The sequence below is a fragment of the Silurus aristotelis genome (genome assembly GCF_946808225.1).
Source record: "Silurus aristotelis genome assembly, chromosome: 25".
Lineage (NCBI taxonomy): Eukaryota > Metazoa > Chordata > Actinopteri > Siluriformes > Siluridae > Silurus > Silurus aristotelis.
This window is the reverse complement of record NC_139598.1, coordinates 11,629,719-11,647,931: the sequence shown is the minus strand read 5'-3', so window position 1 is coordinate 11,647,931 and position 18,213 is coordinate 11,629,719. Positions and strand designations below refer to the sequence as shown.

The following is an 18,213-nucleotide window of genomic DNA, read 5'->3' as shown; positions in this document are numbered from 1 at the left end:
TGTGTGTTTTAATTTGTGTAAGAACGGTTTATGGCCCACAGTTGTGTTTGTGTTGGTTGAGTGTACACAGACGTTTAGCCATGTAATGTATTTTAGCTGAGCCAAAACTCTAAAACTCTTAAGTGTCATCGTCCACTCCAACAAATCAAAATGATATGGTTGACAGCAGATAGTCTTTAGATTCACCCAATTCCTTATAATAAAAATAAATAACAATACACAAAATGTCCAACTGTACAATACAATTCTAAACATCTACATTATAAAGTGACTTTATTAAAAGGATGTAAATATTTTTTGATTAAACACACAAGTCCAAGCCACAAACGCACTACATTACCCATGAGCATCGCGGTGCGGAAGTGCTGCTACACGTGTTTTACAAGCGCGGTGTTAGCGCTGATATGCTGAGGACTGGACGACAGGACCATTTTTTTTAATACATTTATACATTTATAAGTTTTCCCATAACAAGCAGGATACAAAGTAAGTACTTTCCATTTATGTCAGGTACAAACGAAGGCTGTAATTTGGCGAATGTATTCACATTAGGAAACTTCTCCCCGTATTTGCTATAGAAGTGGCTAGCTCATTACAGCCAAATAACTTAAAGAAGACGAGACGAGACGAGATGTGTGTGAATATAACGTGCTCATTCTTTTTGCTGTAGATGTCGGGGGCCAAAGACAGAATGCGACACAAGAAAATGAAAAATCAGCCTTCTAATGTTACTTATTCGCAGTCACATGATGGTACAGGTTGGTGGAAAAAATATATTAAATACTTCCTTTCCGACTTTTTAAGCTGTGGGTTGCCGAGTTTGTGTGTCATTTATATTAAAATACTTATGTTCAGGTCGCAGCTCCGATTCTCAGGAGCAGCAGCAGCAGCAGCACATGAAGGGGTCTCTACAGCACCCCAGCACCTGGGTGACGGGGCATCAGGGTGAAAGAGCTGTACCTGAGCAGCCACTGCCCAAGTACATCACTGGTAAGGATCAGAACAGAATAACAGGACATTTTATTATGGTTTTGGAGGCATCAGGATGTACTTAGATAGTGCCTGTTCATGTCCATCACTGGTAAGGATCAGAACAGTATTACAGTACATGAACTAAGTGCTTTGGGGGCATCAGAATGGACATGAGCAGGCACTGCCCAAGTGCCTCACTGGTAAGGATCAGAAGAGTAAAACAGTACATATACAATGTGCTTTGGGGGCATCAGAATGGACATGAGCAGGCACTGCCCAAGTACATGACTGGGAAGGACCAGAATAATAAAACAGCAAATAAAATATGAAATAAAATAGCTGTTACTTTTTTTGCTAGATACTGCTGCATTCGGCTTTTATGGTTTTGTTTTTCCATATTTTTTTTGTTTCTTTCCAGCATCACTCTTTGCCAAAGCACGAGCTGCAGAAGTCAATGCCATGTTAAGGGCTGCTACAAAAATGACAAGTAGCTCCCATGTGTTCGGAGCTCTGCCAAAGCATATGCGCCGAAGAGCCATGAGCCACAACATCAAGAGATTGCCTTGCAGACTGAGAGAGATGGCACAGAGAATGGTACACAATTTCTTGTTTAAAGTCGGATTTGTATGTCACCTGTTCGGGTGATTTAAACCATAACCTGCTGCTGTTATGACAATGAAAACGGTTAATTGAGCATTTGATTTAATTAGAGTAAAAAAAAAAAAAAAATTTTTTTTTATTTATTGTATAGATTTCAACCAATGGACATTGGACATACTATACTCAACATTTTTCTTTTAAAGAGGTCCCTGACTATAAAAAGTTTGATTCATTTTAGAGTTGCAACGTGACTTTCCCTCAACATTTGACATTGGCTTTATAATGTTCTGAGGGATAATAGTGGGCCATTTCCAACATTTTCCTACGTGTAACAAACCAGCTCATCATTTAGGATTGTTGTGTTGATTTGTTTTTCGTGCCCAACTTGTGAAGATATATAACAAATAGTTTTGGTGCTGAATTCTGATCAGTCAATTTTGATGCCTAAATACACACTTGTGATATAACTAATATTCAAAAAATCTATTTTATCAGGGTTCTTTTTTTTACTGCTTTCTCTTTCTTATTGTTACTCTTTAAATATACATTAAACCATTCAAGGGTGTGTATTGCAGTAATTTGTATCATGGGAAAGGTGTGCTTTACTCTGCTGCATGTCATGCCTAAGAACACCTTTTCTCATGATAAATCACTGTAATGAACACTATTGTGACTTGATTTATTGTAGTGGTGTTTTGTGTGTGTAGAAACTGTTTTTAGTGCTGTAACCTTATTTTTGTTGTCTAGTTGGAGAAGAGTCAGCAGACAGGGAAGAAAGATAAAAAAGAGCAGTCAAAGACCAAAAGTCGACGTGCCCGTCGCCGCCATGGCAGCTTGTTGCTGGAATTCAACCGACGGCAGCGTAAGAATAAATGGTTAGAGACTCACATCTGGCATGCCAAGCGTTTTCACATGCTGAAGAAATGGGGTTACTGTCTGGGAGACCGCCCCACATACAAGTGCTACAGAGCCAGCTATAGGGCCATGAATTCTGGCTGCCTGCTGCAGGTCAGCTTGCTGAAGATTTTATCACTCTTAACAGTAGCATTAAATACCTCATGCTTCTTAAGCAATTATAACCCTTATTACCCAATTGTGTCTTTCTATGCTTCTAATGCTGTTCAACATTCAACCATTTTTTTTCTCTGAGTTTTTTCTCTTTCTTGGTCAATTTATTTATTTATTTTACACATTTCTTGTCTTATTCAGGACCTCTCATACTATTGTTGCATAGAGCTTCATGGTCCAGAGGAACACCTACTCACTGCACTCTCCAGACTCACCAACAAAGATGCAGGTGAATACTTCACCAGCTTTTTAAAGCTCCACCCTATACAACAAAAAAAAAAACACTTTAAATTATGAATTGCTGTTCAAAAAATGTGTGTGTGTATGATCGACTGGTGTCCATAACCATGGCCATATTATGCACATCTTGGTGGTACAATTCACCTCGATGCCATAACTAAAATAAGCACAGATTCCCAAGTCTGCCATGTGCTGAGCTGCAAACAAATGTTTTCTAAGTTAATTGTATTAGATAACTTGCCGTCTTTTCCCGAAGCATGCAGCAAGGTGGAAATGCTGACAAATAAGTTAAACGAAGCACAGTGCAGCACAAAGCACAATATAATTCAACTGTTAGTACAATGCACATTTACCTAAGCACATGCTGAGTGAAAATAATGTCTGTTTTATGAAGCTTGTAATAGCAATACTAATGAATAAAAAATAACTAAATGTAATGATTATGGCTTAAAGGTAATTAAATGACCCTTTGTGAAATATGAAAAGTATATTCCTCATAACCAGTATACGTGTAATATTGTCATTAATATCATTTTGGAATCCCAATAAGTGGTGTTGGTTTCTGTGTCCCTGCAGGCCCAACATTTGCTGCAGCATCATGTGTGTCAGGGCAGAAAGAGGGGAGTGTTGTGCTTTATAAGGCTGATCAGTATCCCTACCAACCTCTGGGCCCTGTGCAATTTCTCTGGAGACCATGCACTACTGCATCACCTCACAGACAGTTGTGGATCTGGGCACATCCCACTTTAAAACAGGTAGCAAGCTAAAGTTTATTAGGTATACTTGCAATAATTAGCCATTTATCAGTTATACCTTTCATAGCTCACTGCAGCTTCTAGTCGACCTATTGCTATGCGGCCATTTTTTCCCATTTATTATTTTAGGGAGACTAACCATATAGCCATAAATATGGAAACTCTTAAATAAATATAAACTTTCTTTTCGGCTTCTCCCGTTAGGGGTCGCCACAGCGGATCCTCCGCACGTTTGATTTGGCACATGTTTTACGCTGGATGCCCTTCCTAACGCAACCCTCCCCAATTTATCCGGGCTTGGGACCGGCACTAAGAGTGGCTGGGGATGGTTCCCTGACCGGGAATCGAACACGGGTTGCAGCGGTGGGAGCGCTGCATCTTAACCACTAGACCACCAGGGGACCTTCAAACTCTTAAATAAATATAATTATTTAATTTCAATATTATTTGAAATAATAATGATCATAATCTTAATAATAGCAGCAACTGATGGCATTACTGTTATTACTACTACAACTAATAATATTCAGATATACATATAAGGTCATTGATATGGCAATATGTTTGTGGACACACGAGCATCACACCCATATGTGGATCTTCCCCATACATTTACTATGAAAGCATACAGTTGTCTAAAATATCTATTGAATATATTGTATGCTTTACTTGTATGTATTATTATTGAGATTTTGGAAGTGAGGTCCTTGAAAACATGGATAGAAAAGCACACAGACATTTTAAATTAGTGTATTTAATTTAAATATCTTAAGAAAAGTCTTTTGACATTAAGTACTAGTGTCTGAGCTTTAAGGTCCTCTTTGCCTGACATTACTGCCTAGACTCTGTTTGTTGAATCAGCACATATGGGTGTTTTGGTCTGGAGTATAAAGTTATAAAGTGTCTCTATGAATGTTCTTCTGTGTGTGTATATATATCACAGGATCTTCTACAAGAATTGCAGTCAGTATGCCATTGCTTTGAAGCAGTGGCTCCAGCTAATGTAGACGTGGACCCTTCAGAGAACCTGGTAGAAGAAAGTCTCATTCCAGCTGCATCTTCTGACTCTAAGCCACGGTGTGCCAAGAGGAAATTGAAAGCTGACCATAAGTATGGCTGCACTGCCAAAAAAATTGTGGGGGATGGCACTCGATCACTTACAACTCCTGTTAGTTGGACGTCCTGCAAAACTGAGATTGTGATCAGGTGAGCAACGTAATGGAATCAAATGTAAAATAAATCCAATACGAGTTCTATATGTTGGTTTTCCTTTTCAGTGATCTCACCATGGAAATAGTACGGTATCGTCTAATTGGTCCGCTTTCCCACGCTGTGCTGACTCAGATGCTTGTACCAGCAACTGACTGTGAGGTGAGTTGCAGCTTAAGCACTAAGAAAATGGCTTATTCCCATGAATATTGAGGTGCTGATGTGTCTCGTTAAATAATGGAATTGCATTCATATGTAAAATATCCATTTTTTATTTATTTAATTATTTATTTATTTTTAAAGAACAATATTGAAATGGCTTCATCCCATTTTTGGTGGCCAGAAGAGTGTAAGAAAGAGGAGAGCATGTCCCTACATCGCCAGCAAACAGATATTTTTCAGCTCTTGAAAGGTATTGTATTTATTGCTATAATTAGTTTTTTTCCAAGATTGTAGTTATACACCAATTCCTCTCCTTTAGATCAGCAAATGTTGCTCATCAACAGACAAGCATATAACTATTTTGCAATATATTCAGCAGAATATAAAATGTGTAACAAAAAATTATTTTTGAATAAGGTATAAACTCTACGGTTGAGCTTCCAGGAGGGTGTGTTCTGGGGATGACCGTAAACGACCCAAGACTGTCTTTGTCTGCGAAACGAGGAAAAGTTACAACAGATTTTTACCAGACCCAAGGTGAACACTCATTTTAACATTTATGTACACAGTTTATATATTTGTGCTGTGATTATCACATGAATGTTTGGTTAACCAGTATGTTCTGGAAACACTGTGTCAACTGCATGCTGTGTGGATTTTTCTTGCAAGCTTTCTCTCTGCTGTCTAATGTGAACAGTCAAACTCTTGCAATGCAAGCAATGTAATTCCCAAATTAAGAATGTTAATTTTACAGCCATGTAATAATATTTTGACTGATTTATACATCACATCTCAATCTGCTAGAAAGCTAAGATACTTTCATATTGCATATGTTTATCTAATAATGAATTATAATGACAATTTCTAGATTGTCTAGAAGATTTTTATTATTACAATAGACTTCAATGTTGTTTTATTGGATGCACATCAATGCACATTGTGATATAGCAGCTTTACAGAAAAAACTTGATGATGAATATAAATTTAAATGTATTTAATACATTTAAATGTATAAATTAGCCTTTATAAGTGTTATTTCTGATAAGCCAAGTGGTGAAGGTCACAAGAAACAACACTCTGAGATGGTATGAGGAAGAAACCTAGAGTCTGAATAATGAATGCATGTTCAAGTAAATGTTCACTGATGGAGACTTGCAAAACATTTCATGGCATTTGTAATCCTGAGCCATTGTAGCAAACTATTCATATCAGTTACAGTCCAAATCCACATTGCTACAATGGCTTAGGACTACAACTTAGAACAAAAAGAACAATCATTGAAAGTATTTTACATTTAATTAAATATCATTAGACCCTGGCAAACTGTCCCCTCCAATAGTATTAGTAAAATGTCAAGGTCAAATTTGTATTTGCAAATACACTGAAGATGTTTGGGTTTTAAATCATTCATTAAATTCCTCATATTTACCTCTCAATGTGTTGAACAAGTTTGAGCAGCTTTGGTGGCAGACCACTCAGTTTGTAGATAAGCAAAAGTATTGAAATTGTTTGCCTTTGTTAGTAGTATTTAGTGACATATACCTTGCTCCTATTGCCCTCGACTGTTACATTCTTCTTTTCCAGGCTTGTGCCACAAATTATTTCAGTTGTTATTTGTTTTCACTCTTTAGGAGGTGAAAATCATGCTCAATTGTGTTAAGGTGTGGTGATTAATTCGCAAACTGTCTATTTTTCCCCTCCTCATGAAGTTTTCTGTTTGTTGGAGTGTGTTTTTGTTACATTGTCTTGCTGCATGATTTCACGTTAAAGCTATGTAACCCAAAGCCACGGCATTGCATCTGGTGTGCCTGACCGATGAGCTCATGTTTTGTCTTTATTCTGTGTTCTTTCTTCTCTTGCCTTTTTGTAATATGGTCTCTGCTTTTAAAGTTTTCATCAAATTGTGGATGGTTACTCCTACATCCCATCCCAGGAGGTTGTGTGACTTTTTTTTTAAGTTTAGTTTTCTATATTTTTATAGCTTTTACTGCATAAATTATTTTTTCTGCCATTAGTCGCTGTTGTTTTCCTTTGCTGATCTGGTTATATTAGGTTTTAGTAATATAGTGGTTCATTTCTTCTTTTTAAGGCTTTCGGGTCAAATTGTTGCATTTGCTTTGCCCAATGCCTGTAAGATGCTTTGATCAAGTTTCTGTCTTTTCTCAGCTCAAAATGGTTTGCTTTTTTACTTAGACTGGCCTTTAATTTAGGTTATTCTAATAATAAATGCAGACTTCTCTAGAGCATGCAAAGGGCTTAAACTAAGAGTAGATATTCAAAAGCTATTATTTAAACCAGCGGTCCCCAAACTTTATGTAAGGGCCACATAATTTTTGTCTTTCTTTAAGGGGGGCCAGGTCGGTCTTTAACAGAAAATTAGATGGGCCGGAGTCACTACCAATAATATTGTGGACATTTTATCATGACTTTAAATGTATTTATTTTGCCTCTTAATTCTAGAATAGTTCATTATTTCATGTGTACTGTACAGACAAATGAGCATTATCATTCAAAAGATATATTGCCTATTAAAATAGAAATATTAATATCATAATGACAATTTTTTTCATATTCATTGCTTTTGAAATAAAAACATTTCACTTCATTATGCATATTGTGGATTATACCGATAGTTATGTTGTATCAGACTTGCTGATAACCTATTAATAACAGATAGTTTTATATATGGATACTGGATAAAAAACAAACAAGCATAACACTCCATGTAAAATAATGCTGACTTCTATTGGCTGCTTCCGTTAGGGGCCGCTACAGCGGATCATCCGTCTCCATACTACCCTGTTCTCTCCATCTGCCTCTTTCAAACCAACTACCTGCATCCATAACCCTCCTTGGCCTGTCTCTTTTCCTCCTTCCTGGCAGCTCCATCCTCAGCATTTTTTTTATCGATATACCCTATGTCCCTCCTCTGCACATGTTTGAACCAGCTCAATCTAGCCTCCCTCACCTTGTCTCCAAAACATCTTACATACACTGTGTCCCTCTAATGAACTCGTTTCTAATCCTGTCCATCCTCGTCACTTCCAATGAAAATCTCAGCATCTTCAACTCTGCCACCTCCAGCTCCGCCTCCTGTCTTTTAGTCAATGCCACTGTCTCTAACCATACATCATCGCAGGTCTCACCACAGTCCTATAAACTTTCCCTTTTACTCTTGCAGATACCCTTCCATCACAAATCACTCATGCCACTCTTCTCCACCCTGCCTGCACTCTTTTTTTCACTTCTCTAACACTCTCCATTACTTTTAATGTTGACCCCAGGTACCTGAACTCCTCCACATTCTCCACCTATTCTCCTTGCAACAGCACCACTCCACTGCCCTTCCTCTCATTCACACACATGTACTCTGTCTTACTCCTACTGACTTTCAATCCCCTTCTCTACAGTGCATATCTCTAGCTCTCTAGGCTCTTCTCAACTCCTGCTTCCTACTCTAACCACAAATCACAATATCATCCGCAAACATCATAGTCCACGGAGACTCCTGTCTGACCTTGTTCGTCAACCTGTCCATCACCACTGCAAACAGAAAAGGGCTCAGAGCCGATCCTTGATGCAATCTAACCTCCACCTTAAACCTGCACCAAAAATGTCCTGCACCACCCTCAAATACTTCTGACACACCTGACTTTCTCATACAATACCACAACTCCTCTCTCGGCACCCTGTCGTACACTTTCTCTAAATCCACAAACACACAATGCAACTCCTTCTGACCTTCTGTATACTTCTCCATCAACATTCTCAAAGCAAATAATGCGTTTGTGGTGCTCTTCCTTGGAATGAAACCATACTGTTGCTCACAGATGGTCACCTCTTCTCTCAGCCTGGCTTCCACTACTCTTTCCCATAACTTCATGGTGTGACTGATCAAATTTATTTCTCTGTAGTTACTGCAGGTCTGCACATCTCCCTTATTCTTAAAGATCGGTACCAGCACACTCCTTCTCCATTGTTCAGGCATCCTCTCACCTTCCAAAATCCTGTTAAACAATCTTATTAAAAACTCTGCTGCCATCTCTGCTAAACATCCCCATGCTTCTACCGGTATGTCATTAGGTCCTACCGACTTTCCACTCTTCATCCTCTTAATCGCTGATCTCACTTCCTCCTTACGAATCCTATCCACTTCCTGCTTTACCATCTCATAATCCAACCTTTCTTTTTCATTTTCCTTATTCATCAGCTGATCAAAATACTCCCTCCATCTGCTCAACACACTCTCCTCACTAGTCAACACATTTTCATCTGCATCCTTTAATGCGCTAACCTGCAGCACATCCTTCCCAGCTCGGTCCCTCTGCCTGACCAATCAGAACAAATCCTTTTCTCCTTAGCTTTTTCAGCATCCCTTTTTACCTGCTTACCTGCAGTTGCCCAATCATCCAGCACCTCTTCACCACCACTAAGCCCCTGTCTCTGACCTTTCCCCTTAATCTCACACCACAGTCTTCCTCCTTCAGTTTCCACCATCTTATTCTTTGTTTAGTCCTCACTCTCCTCCTCTTCTTTACCTCCAAATCCATACTACATACCACCATTTGATGCTGTCTAGCTACACTGTCCCCTGCCAACACCTTAGTGTCCAATCTCTTACAGGTTGCATCTCCTGCATAGAATATTCCACCTGTGTGCACCTTCCTCCACTCTTATACATCACCCTTTGCTCCTCCTCCTTCTTGAAATACTTATTCATCACTGCCATTTTTGTCCTTTTCACAAAATCTATTACCATCTGCTCTTCCACATTCCTCTCCTTAAGTCCGTACCTACCCATAACCGCCTCATCACTTTTTTTCCCTTCACCTACATGCCTATTGAAATCTGCCTAGGTCATTTCTATGTACACTCTCCACCTCTTCATCTAACTCATTCCAGAATTTTCGATCTTACAACCCACCTGTGGAGCATTATCACTGAGGATATTTATCATCACCCCTTCAACTTCCAGCTTCACGTTCATCACCCTCAGAAACTCTCTTCACCTCCACTACATTCTTACTGTACTCTTCCTTCAGGATCACCCCTACACCATTTCTCTTTTCATCCACACCAAGGTAGAACAGTTTAAAGCCACCTCCAATGTTCCTTACTTCTTTTACACTTTTCCTCGTCTCCTGAACAGCTACCTCTCTCCCATTACCAGTCATAGTAAAATGTTTAAGTGCCCACTGTAACCTCCACTCTCCTACACTTCTCCTCTCCCTGCTGTCTCTGTAGAGGTCTTCTCCATCGCCTCCTTTGGCAAACAATACCTGTGGTGGTGGTTGTTAACCCAGGCCTGGATCGAGCCGGTATGAAATTCTGATTCGTGATCCGCATATTTGATTTGGCACGTTTTATTTTCCTAAATTAGATGCACCTGTTTGAGGTCGTTAGCTGCATAAAGACACCTGTCCACCCCATACAATCAGTAAGAATCCAACTACTAACATGGCCAAGACCAAAGAGCTGTCCAAAGACACTAGAGACAAAATTGTACACCTCCACAAGGCTGGAAAGGGCTACAGGGAAATTGCCAAGCAGCTTGGTGAAAAAAGGTCCACTGTTGGAGCAATCATTAGAAAATGGAAGAAGCTAAACATGACTGTCAATCTTCCTCGGACTGGGGCTCCATGCAAGATCTCACCTCGTGGGGTCTCAATGATCCTAAGGAAGGTGAGAAATCATCCCAGAACTACACGGGAGGAGCTGGTTAATGACCTGAAAAGTGCTGAGACCACCGTTTTCAAGGTTACTGTTGGTAATACACTAAGACGTCATGGTTTGAAATCATGCATGGCACGGAAGGTTCCCCTGCTTAAACCAGCACATGACCAGGCACGTCTTAAGTTTGCCAATGACCATTTGGATGATCCAGAGGAGTCATGGGAGAAAGTCATGTGGTCCAAAATGAGACCAAAATAATTTTTGGGTCATAATTACACTAAACATGTTTGGAGGAAGAAGCATGATGAGTAATGAGAACACATCCCTACTGTGAAGCATGGGGGTGGTAGCATCATGCTTTGGGGGTGTTTTTCTGCACATGGAAAAGGGTGACTGCACTGTATTAAGGAGAGGATGACCGGGGCCATGTATTGCGAGATTTTGGGGAACAACCTCCTTCCCTCAGTTAGAGCATTGAAGATGGGTCGCGGCTGGGTCTTCCAACATGACAATGACCCGAAGCACACAGCCAGGATAACCAAGAAGTGGCTCTGTAAGAAGCATATCAAGGTTCTGGTGTGGCCTAGCCAGTCTCCAGACCTAAACCCAATAGAGAATCTTTGGAGGGAGCTCAAACTCCGTGTTTCTCAACGACAGGCCAGAAACCTGACTGATCTAGAGAAGATCTGTGTGGAGGAGTGAGTCAAAATCCCTCCTGCAGTGTGTGCAAACCTGGTGAAAAACTACAGGAAACGTTTGACCTCTGTAATTGCAAACAAAGGCTACTGTACCAAATATTAACATTGACTTTCTCAGGTGTTCAAATACTTATTTGCAGCTGTATCATACAAATAAATAGTTTAAAAATCATTCATTGTGATTTCTGGATTATTTTTTTTAGATTATGTCTCTCACAGTGGACATGCACCTACGATGACAATTTAAGACCCATCCATGATTTCTAAGTGGGAGAACTTGCAAAATAGCAGAGTGTTCAAATACTTATTTTCCTCACTGTATGTATGTGTGTGTGTGTGTGTGTGTGTGTGTGTGTATATATATATATATATATATATATATATATATATATATATATATATATATATATATATATATATATATATATATACTGAATCGTGAATGTGCTAAAGGAAATAAATAGGAATATATTCATTAATAAATATAATTATATAATTAATAAATTATAAATATAATATAGTGCTTTCCGTGCAGCACACCATCCCACATGTAAAAACAAACAGCATGTAGCATCAGTGACTTACCCCCTAGAGGCCACTCTCATAAGGACAGCAGACTGAAAGGCTGAAAAATGTCTCCTAAAAATGTCTAGTTCCCTGAGAGAACGAGACGCTGCGTCAACAACGCTTTGGGAACGCTTCCGCGATGTCCACGCTCTAAATCCCGTGTGTAATCTGTCCAATGGAAAGCACGCCGTCACGACTAGGAAGCTATCAAAATCACCTGGCAGTGTGGCCTTACAGGCTGCCACACTCCAGGTCGAATGCGCTTTGACACTGAACGGGGTGGGGTGACCAGGGGACTCGTAGTAAGATGCAATAGCATTGACAAACCAACTGCTCAAATTCTGCTTGTTTGCAGGGAGGCCTCTATTCAGAGGGCTGTTCAGGCTTCCTCCATGAAATCGTCCTGTGGACGTAAGTGTCCAATACATAGCTGGTTCAGCTTCTCCTGGTATGTGGCCTGGAGACTAACGGGCCGTGGGATGACCCAGGGCACTTGGGGATGTAACCCGTTCTGGGGTACAAGAAGACCGTGGCCATGCCTAGAGTAAACGCCAGAAAAAGGGGGCCACTGAGAGGGCCTGTAGATCCCCTACTCTCTTAAGAGAGCAAATAGCCAAGAGGACTTGACTGTCAGGTACTTCAAAAATGCCTCTGCAAATGGCTCGATGTGGGGGCTCAGATAGAGCCTCCAGCACAACGGCCAGGTCCCACCCATACACTTTAGGTTGCACCGGAGGCTGTGCCGTGGAGAACCACGTCACCAGCAGGTCTCTGCCCAGTAATTGTCCCAAGGGGGCATGATACGCCAAAATGGCAGACCTGTAGACTTTGGAGGTGGACGGAGCCAACCCTTTGGCGAACTGTTCTTGAAGCAATTCCAGCACTGAACCAACCGGGCAGTTAACATCCAATCGGTGATGCTCGCACCACACACTGAACAGGCGCCATCTTGCGCCATACAACCTCCTCGTGGAGGGAGCTCTGGAATGGAGAATCGTCTCTACCACCTCAGTGGAGAGACCGGAACCGCTGAGCTGTGCCCCCTCAGTGACCACAGTCACAGCCTCTACAACTCTGGGCGGGGTGACTTATTGCCCTGGGGAGCGATAGCTAGCCAGCGTCTCTACAACCCAGAGCATCGACCCGTAACCACACTCTTTCAGTCCCACTATGTTGGAGTACAAGGACTGTAACTGAAGAGGCGGGCCGAATACAGCCTAGCCCAGGACCTGGACACCTTGGTATGCAGATCGGGAAGAAAGGCAGACCCCTGGGTCACAGAAAGCACTCGTTGAGCTTACTGGACGGGCAGCTTTCTGCTCATCGGCTGACAAAACTATCAAGTTTGGCTACGGCTCGGGTCACAACCTCCCAATAGCTCATCAAAGCCATTGGAGGAAGGGAGTAAGAACGCAGAAAGTCATGCTTTAAATTTGCGAGCGAGTGCTGGTCAGGCAAGTAAGGAAGGAGAAAGGGACAAGCCCGTCTTGAATCCCTCTGCCAGGTCCATCTGCGAGCCCCAGGAACCAGCCCGCCGCTCCACCTCAGCGAGAGTGGGGCCAGAACCATGAGGAGTGAGAGCACCCCATTCGAGGAGAGCTCTCTGGAAGCAAAGCATTTGCATAGACATGCGAGCACAATGTGCGCGGCGGAATGAGTGTGCGCGGAGTTTACACGCCCGGTTCCCTCTGGAACCGACCTAACATGCTTCGCTCCCAAGCAAGCGACGCACAAGCCATCAACTGTGCTTTTTACAGCTTCCGGGTTGTGACGTCACTCCACCGTTGACACTAGGCTTTCCATTAGACAGATTACACACGTGATTCAGAGCATGGGCAGCGCTTTCCCAATGCATTGTTGATGCAGCTCAAGTTCCAGAAAGGGAGTATGGATTTTTTCCAGCAATCAACTTTAAATACCTTGACCTCTATTAATAAATAAGGGAAATTCTATTTTGAAAGCCAATCTTTATCATCAAATGCAGATATGATACAAGTAAAATATAAAATAAAAAATTTTATTTTCACAATATTTTTTTGCCATTGTTCAGAGGGCCATTCCAAATGTTGAGTCAGCTGTAGGAGTGTGACTCCAGGTTTAAACAAAAGTTCAAAATCTATATAACACCTGTCAGTTACATGTACAATATTTCTGGTCACAATTGGTGGGTTTAAACAAAAGGTACTATGTTTTTAATAGGTTATCACATCTAGATGGAAAAAACAGGAAATGAAATCTGTAATTCTGTTCCATCGTCTTTTCTTTTCTGTTTTTTTATTTTATTTTTTATTTTAAACATGCAAACAGCGATAATGACATGAAACTAGCCAGTATATTGACCTGACTGAGTAAAGCAATATCTCCTTACCGCTCTTAAACTTATGAGCAGACTACAGTTCAAAATGTCACCATTCCATATTACTACCATACATGTATTTTTGGTTTAAAATGTGGAATGCAGTGAAGTTTTCTTATCAGTGCTTGCTGTTTTGTGTGTGGGGTAGGTGTTGACGAGGAACAGAGAAGAAATTTGACACTGAGAGGAGTCCCCTCTTTCTGTGCTCAGAGTTCTCTATGGGATAAGTCTGTTCGTGAGAATGTTACAAACAACAAGATTTCAGAAAGGGTATATCTCACTCACACGTACACATACTCACACATACACATACACACACATACAAACAAACAAATGTAAGTCCTGGTCCATACAGTGTAAATAAAGGCACAGATTTATAATATATTTTCTTACTACCTTACATTTACAATTGTTCTACCAGGAATTACTTATGCACTGATAAAGATATTGTAAAAGGTGATTATTGGTATAATATTTAATTATATAAGCTACAAAAAGAAAGGTCCAAAAAGTCAAATGGTCTTTTCTTAACTCCCTTTCACAAAACAAATCCCTCTTCGAACATAGACATAATACCAGGTTATTGTAGTCTCAGTTCTGGGGTTCCTTTCACATAAAAAAAAAATAAAATTAAAATTATAGACTTATGAATTATTTTGTATTCTGTAGCATGACTACAGAACAGATTAGCCACTGAGTGTGCAATAGTACATTAATACACAGTGGAAATAAGTTGAATTAAATGCTGGCTTACTCAGATGTATTTCAAATTGAACAAAATACAGTGCATGCAGTATGGGGCTGTATAGCAAACATGTTCTGTTGTGCCTGTATTGTACTAGAGCTAACCTTTGTTAACCTTATTATAGAGTAAACAATGTGTGTATACATCCATCAGGATCTGAACAGGATGAAAAGAGAGCTGCTCGTTCCAGGTTCCAGGTTGACGACCCCTGCACAGGGCCGAGTGCCAATTCTACTGGTTAACCAGGCAGGGAAACAGCTGGGAGAGGAGCGACTTGGTTGGGGATCCGGTTGGGACTTGCTACTGCCCAAGGGTTGGGGCATGGCATTCTGGGTACCTTTGGTAAAGATAAGGCTCCTTATCCAAGAAATCTTCACTTGGTGTACTTTGGGGTCAATTACTTGTCAATTATATTGGGTAGATATTATCTATGAAGTCCATTTACCTGTCAATTACAAGCCCCTTAATTTCTTTTATAAAAGTTTGTCATTGAAATGTTAAAGTTGCCAATGTCAACCATCCTGGCACCACAATGTTAGGAACTGTAGGTAAAAAATTATATGTATTAAGCTGTGAAATGTATTTTTAGTAATAAGGAAAATGCTATTTGATATTTCAGGTAACCATATAATGCATGCCCATAACCTATGTAAATCTGTGTGTCAGGTATACAGTGGTGTTCGTGTTGGTGGTCTTCAGATGAGTTTAAAACACTCCCAGAATAAAGGCACGCCCCACTTTCCTCACAATTACCCAGACTGCCTTGCAGGTGTCCACTTCCAGGAGCAGCAGGAGCTGGAACTGCTGGAAAAGTTTAAGAGGTGCAAAAAAATATATCAGTATTAGATTGTTGCTGTAGCTTTGTGTGGTGAACCTCTTCTGGAGCCGTGTGATGTTTAACATTCCTTTTTTAGTATCACTCTACAGAGAACGACACTAAGATTTGAAATGCTTTGGCTTGACAGATTTTAGCAGAAACTTGCAATGGCTTGTGTGCATTAAAATAATATATATAATAGTTTAATTTTGCCAGTGATGTGATTTCCTTGTAATTATCTACAGACACCCACCTTCCAAACGCACAAACTACATCAAATATGGTGTTGTGGCTCCTTTCCGGTGCCCCTGGCAACAGCTGGTAGAGGAATGGGAGGAGAGAGTGGAACAACAAAAAGGCAACCAAGACACCAGTGAAATCAAAATGGAAGATGTGACATCACTGTCTGGAACATCAACTTTTACTGTACTGAGGTATAATAGTTGTTTTTTGTTTTGTTTGTTTTTTAGATGAAACATTTTTTTTTAACACATTTAATAAATAGTTGAGAGAAAGAAAATTATTATATGCTATTATATACACATTTAATTTTACATATATATATATATATATATATATATATATATATATATATATATATATATATATATATATATATATATATATATATATATATATCATTTGCTATTATGTACAGCACTTTGGCCAACCAAGGTTAATTTTGAATGTGCCTTATAAATAAAATGTGACATGATTTGATTTGCATTAAGGTAAACACACAGTCTTGCCAAAGCTTCTTAGTTCTATTCTAAATAAAGTATTATTTGAGCTGTGGATTTTCTCAATTAAGTTTTTTTTTTTTGCCCCCGCGACCCGGTATCGGATAAGCGGGAGAAAATGGATGGATGGAAGTTTTTTTTGTTTTTTGTTTTTTTTTATCTTTAGGAGCCGTAAGGTGTTGAGGCAGCTATCAGTCTGGTGCAGGCCATCATCTTCACACACTCGGAGAGCGCCAAGAGGTTCCTGTGCCCCATCGTTGTGCCCAGTAGTCAGCATGTGTCTACAGGCACAGTGGAAACGGTGTGTGTTGTGGGTGCGTGTCCGTGCTCTGAGTAAGGGACAGCCTGCACTTCATGCCATGCTTTGTGTGCCCACCACTGAAGACCTGCAACACTTTCGTGAAGACCCCCATTGGAGTGGCCCTATGGAGCCGCAACATATAGACCACCTAAAGCAACAGTTGAAAAAAAGGGGCAAGAGTGGTGAAGCTTCACTAAGCTGTACCGCTCTTAGGCAAGATAAAGACTGCAGCATTTCTACAAAGGGTGACCCTAGTTCAGCTTTCAATATGGAGAAAAACACTGTTGTCTCTAATGACAAATGCTCTAACCCCTCTGATGTGCTCAAAGATTCTTGTTCTGAGTCTATTGTTTGTGTTACAACAGATCCTGGCCACTCTTCTGTTGACTCACTTTCTGCCACTGGCTGCAGTAACTCAAATTTAGTGCATGGATTGTGGACCGAGCAACCGACCAATGTCTCATCTCACTGTTCCCGTATGACCCTTGGTTGGGTTATGCAGGGTGATTTCTCTCTTGCAGCAGGAACTGGGGAGGCTTTAGGGTTTGTAAGCTTGGCGGGCCTCCTGCAAATACTTCTCGGGCAATCAGCAGATCAGCGGGGCATCCTGCTTCTGCGCAATCCTACTTCCCTCCAGTATCGCTTTGTAAGACTCCATATAGAAGCCTGACCTCTGCACCACTACTGTTCAAATGGATCAGCATCAATACCTGTCTTGTGTACCAACACAGGTCTGCATCTAAGCTGATAGTTCTGCTTGATACAGATTTGCATTAAGGGCTTTGGAATATCTGCATGAATAAAGGCTAGTTGTATAGTAAATAAAACATTTCACTGTAAAGAGTATTTAAGTTACAAAACATTGAAGCATCTAATTATTTTTATTTTTTTTATTTTTTTTTTTTATAAATAAATCTGTTAGTTTCTGGTTATTGAGTAAAAGTGTGATGCTGGAAATACCAATAAAATTGTTTACAAAAACATGAATAGGATTTTTAAAGATTCATTTTTTTATTTGATTTACTTCATATTTAAGATTGTTTACTAGTCTATTTCACACATACCATTCATAGACTACTTAAAAGTTTCTAATGTGCTTCTTTGAGTTCAGCTCCTTTGGAAAGTTTGGAGATCAGCACAAGTGTGTAAATTCATTTATGAATTGATTTTCTGAAGTGTCACTGCAGCATGAAGAAATGACCGCAGCATGAATTAAATGACTGAAAAGAAAGCATCCTTTGAACAAACCTGTATTATCTTACATGAATGTTCTTGCTTGTTCATCTTTAGTAAACCAAGCATCATTGATT

The 18,213-nt window shown here is 40.1% G+C and overlaps 1 protein-coding gene across 1 annotated transcript; it reads left to right on the top strand.

Annotated features, from left to right (window-relative positions):
- The first annotated feature begins 354 nt into the window (after positions 1 to 354).
- Positions 355 to 17,884, top strand: pop1 (POP1 homolog, ribonuclease P/MRP subunit). Its single transcript, XM_083529881.1, has 16 exons — positions 355 to 486; positions 671 to 758; positions 856 to 990; positions 1,391 to 1,566; positions 2,320 to 2,580; positions 2,782 to 2,869; positions 3,457 to 3,635; positions 4,579 to 4,841; positions 4,913 to 5,006; positions 5,148 to 5,256; positions 5,424 to 5,543; positions 14,449 to 14,570; positions 15,199 to 15,387; positions 15,712 to 15,866; positions 16,108 to 16,296; positions 16,769 to 17,884. The coding sequence occupies exons 2-16, from the start codon at positions 671 to 673 to the stop codon at positions 17,571 to 17,573; spliced, it is 2,973 nt and encodes a 990-aa protein (XP_083386007.1). The 5' UTR covers positions 355 to 486; the 3' UTR covers positions 17,574 to 17,884.
- The last annotated feature ends 329 nt before the right edge of the window (positions 17,885 to 18,213 follow it).

Excerpts from the sequence above, each read along its gene's own strand:
- pop1 (XM_083529881.1), top strand. The coding sequence starts at position 671 with ATGTCGGGGGCCAAAGACAGAATGCGACACAAGAAAATGAAAAATCAG. Across the intron at positions 759-855 it reads GCAGTCACATGATGGTACAG|GTCGCAGCTCCGATTCTCAG; the intron begins GTTGGTGGAAAA and ends ACTTATGTTCAG. Across the intron at positions 15,388-15,711 it reads TGGCATTCTGGGTACCTTTG|GTATACAGTGGTGTTCGTGT; the intron begins GTAAAGATAAGG and ends TCTGTGTGTCAG.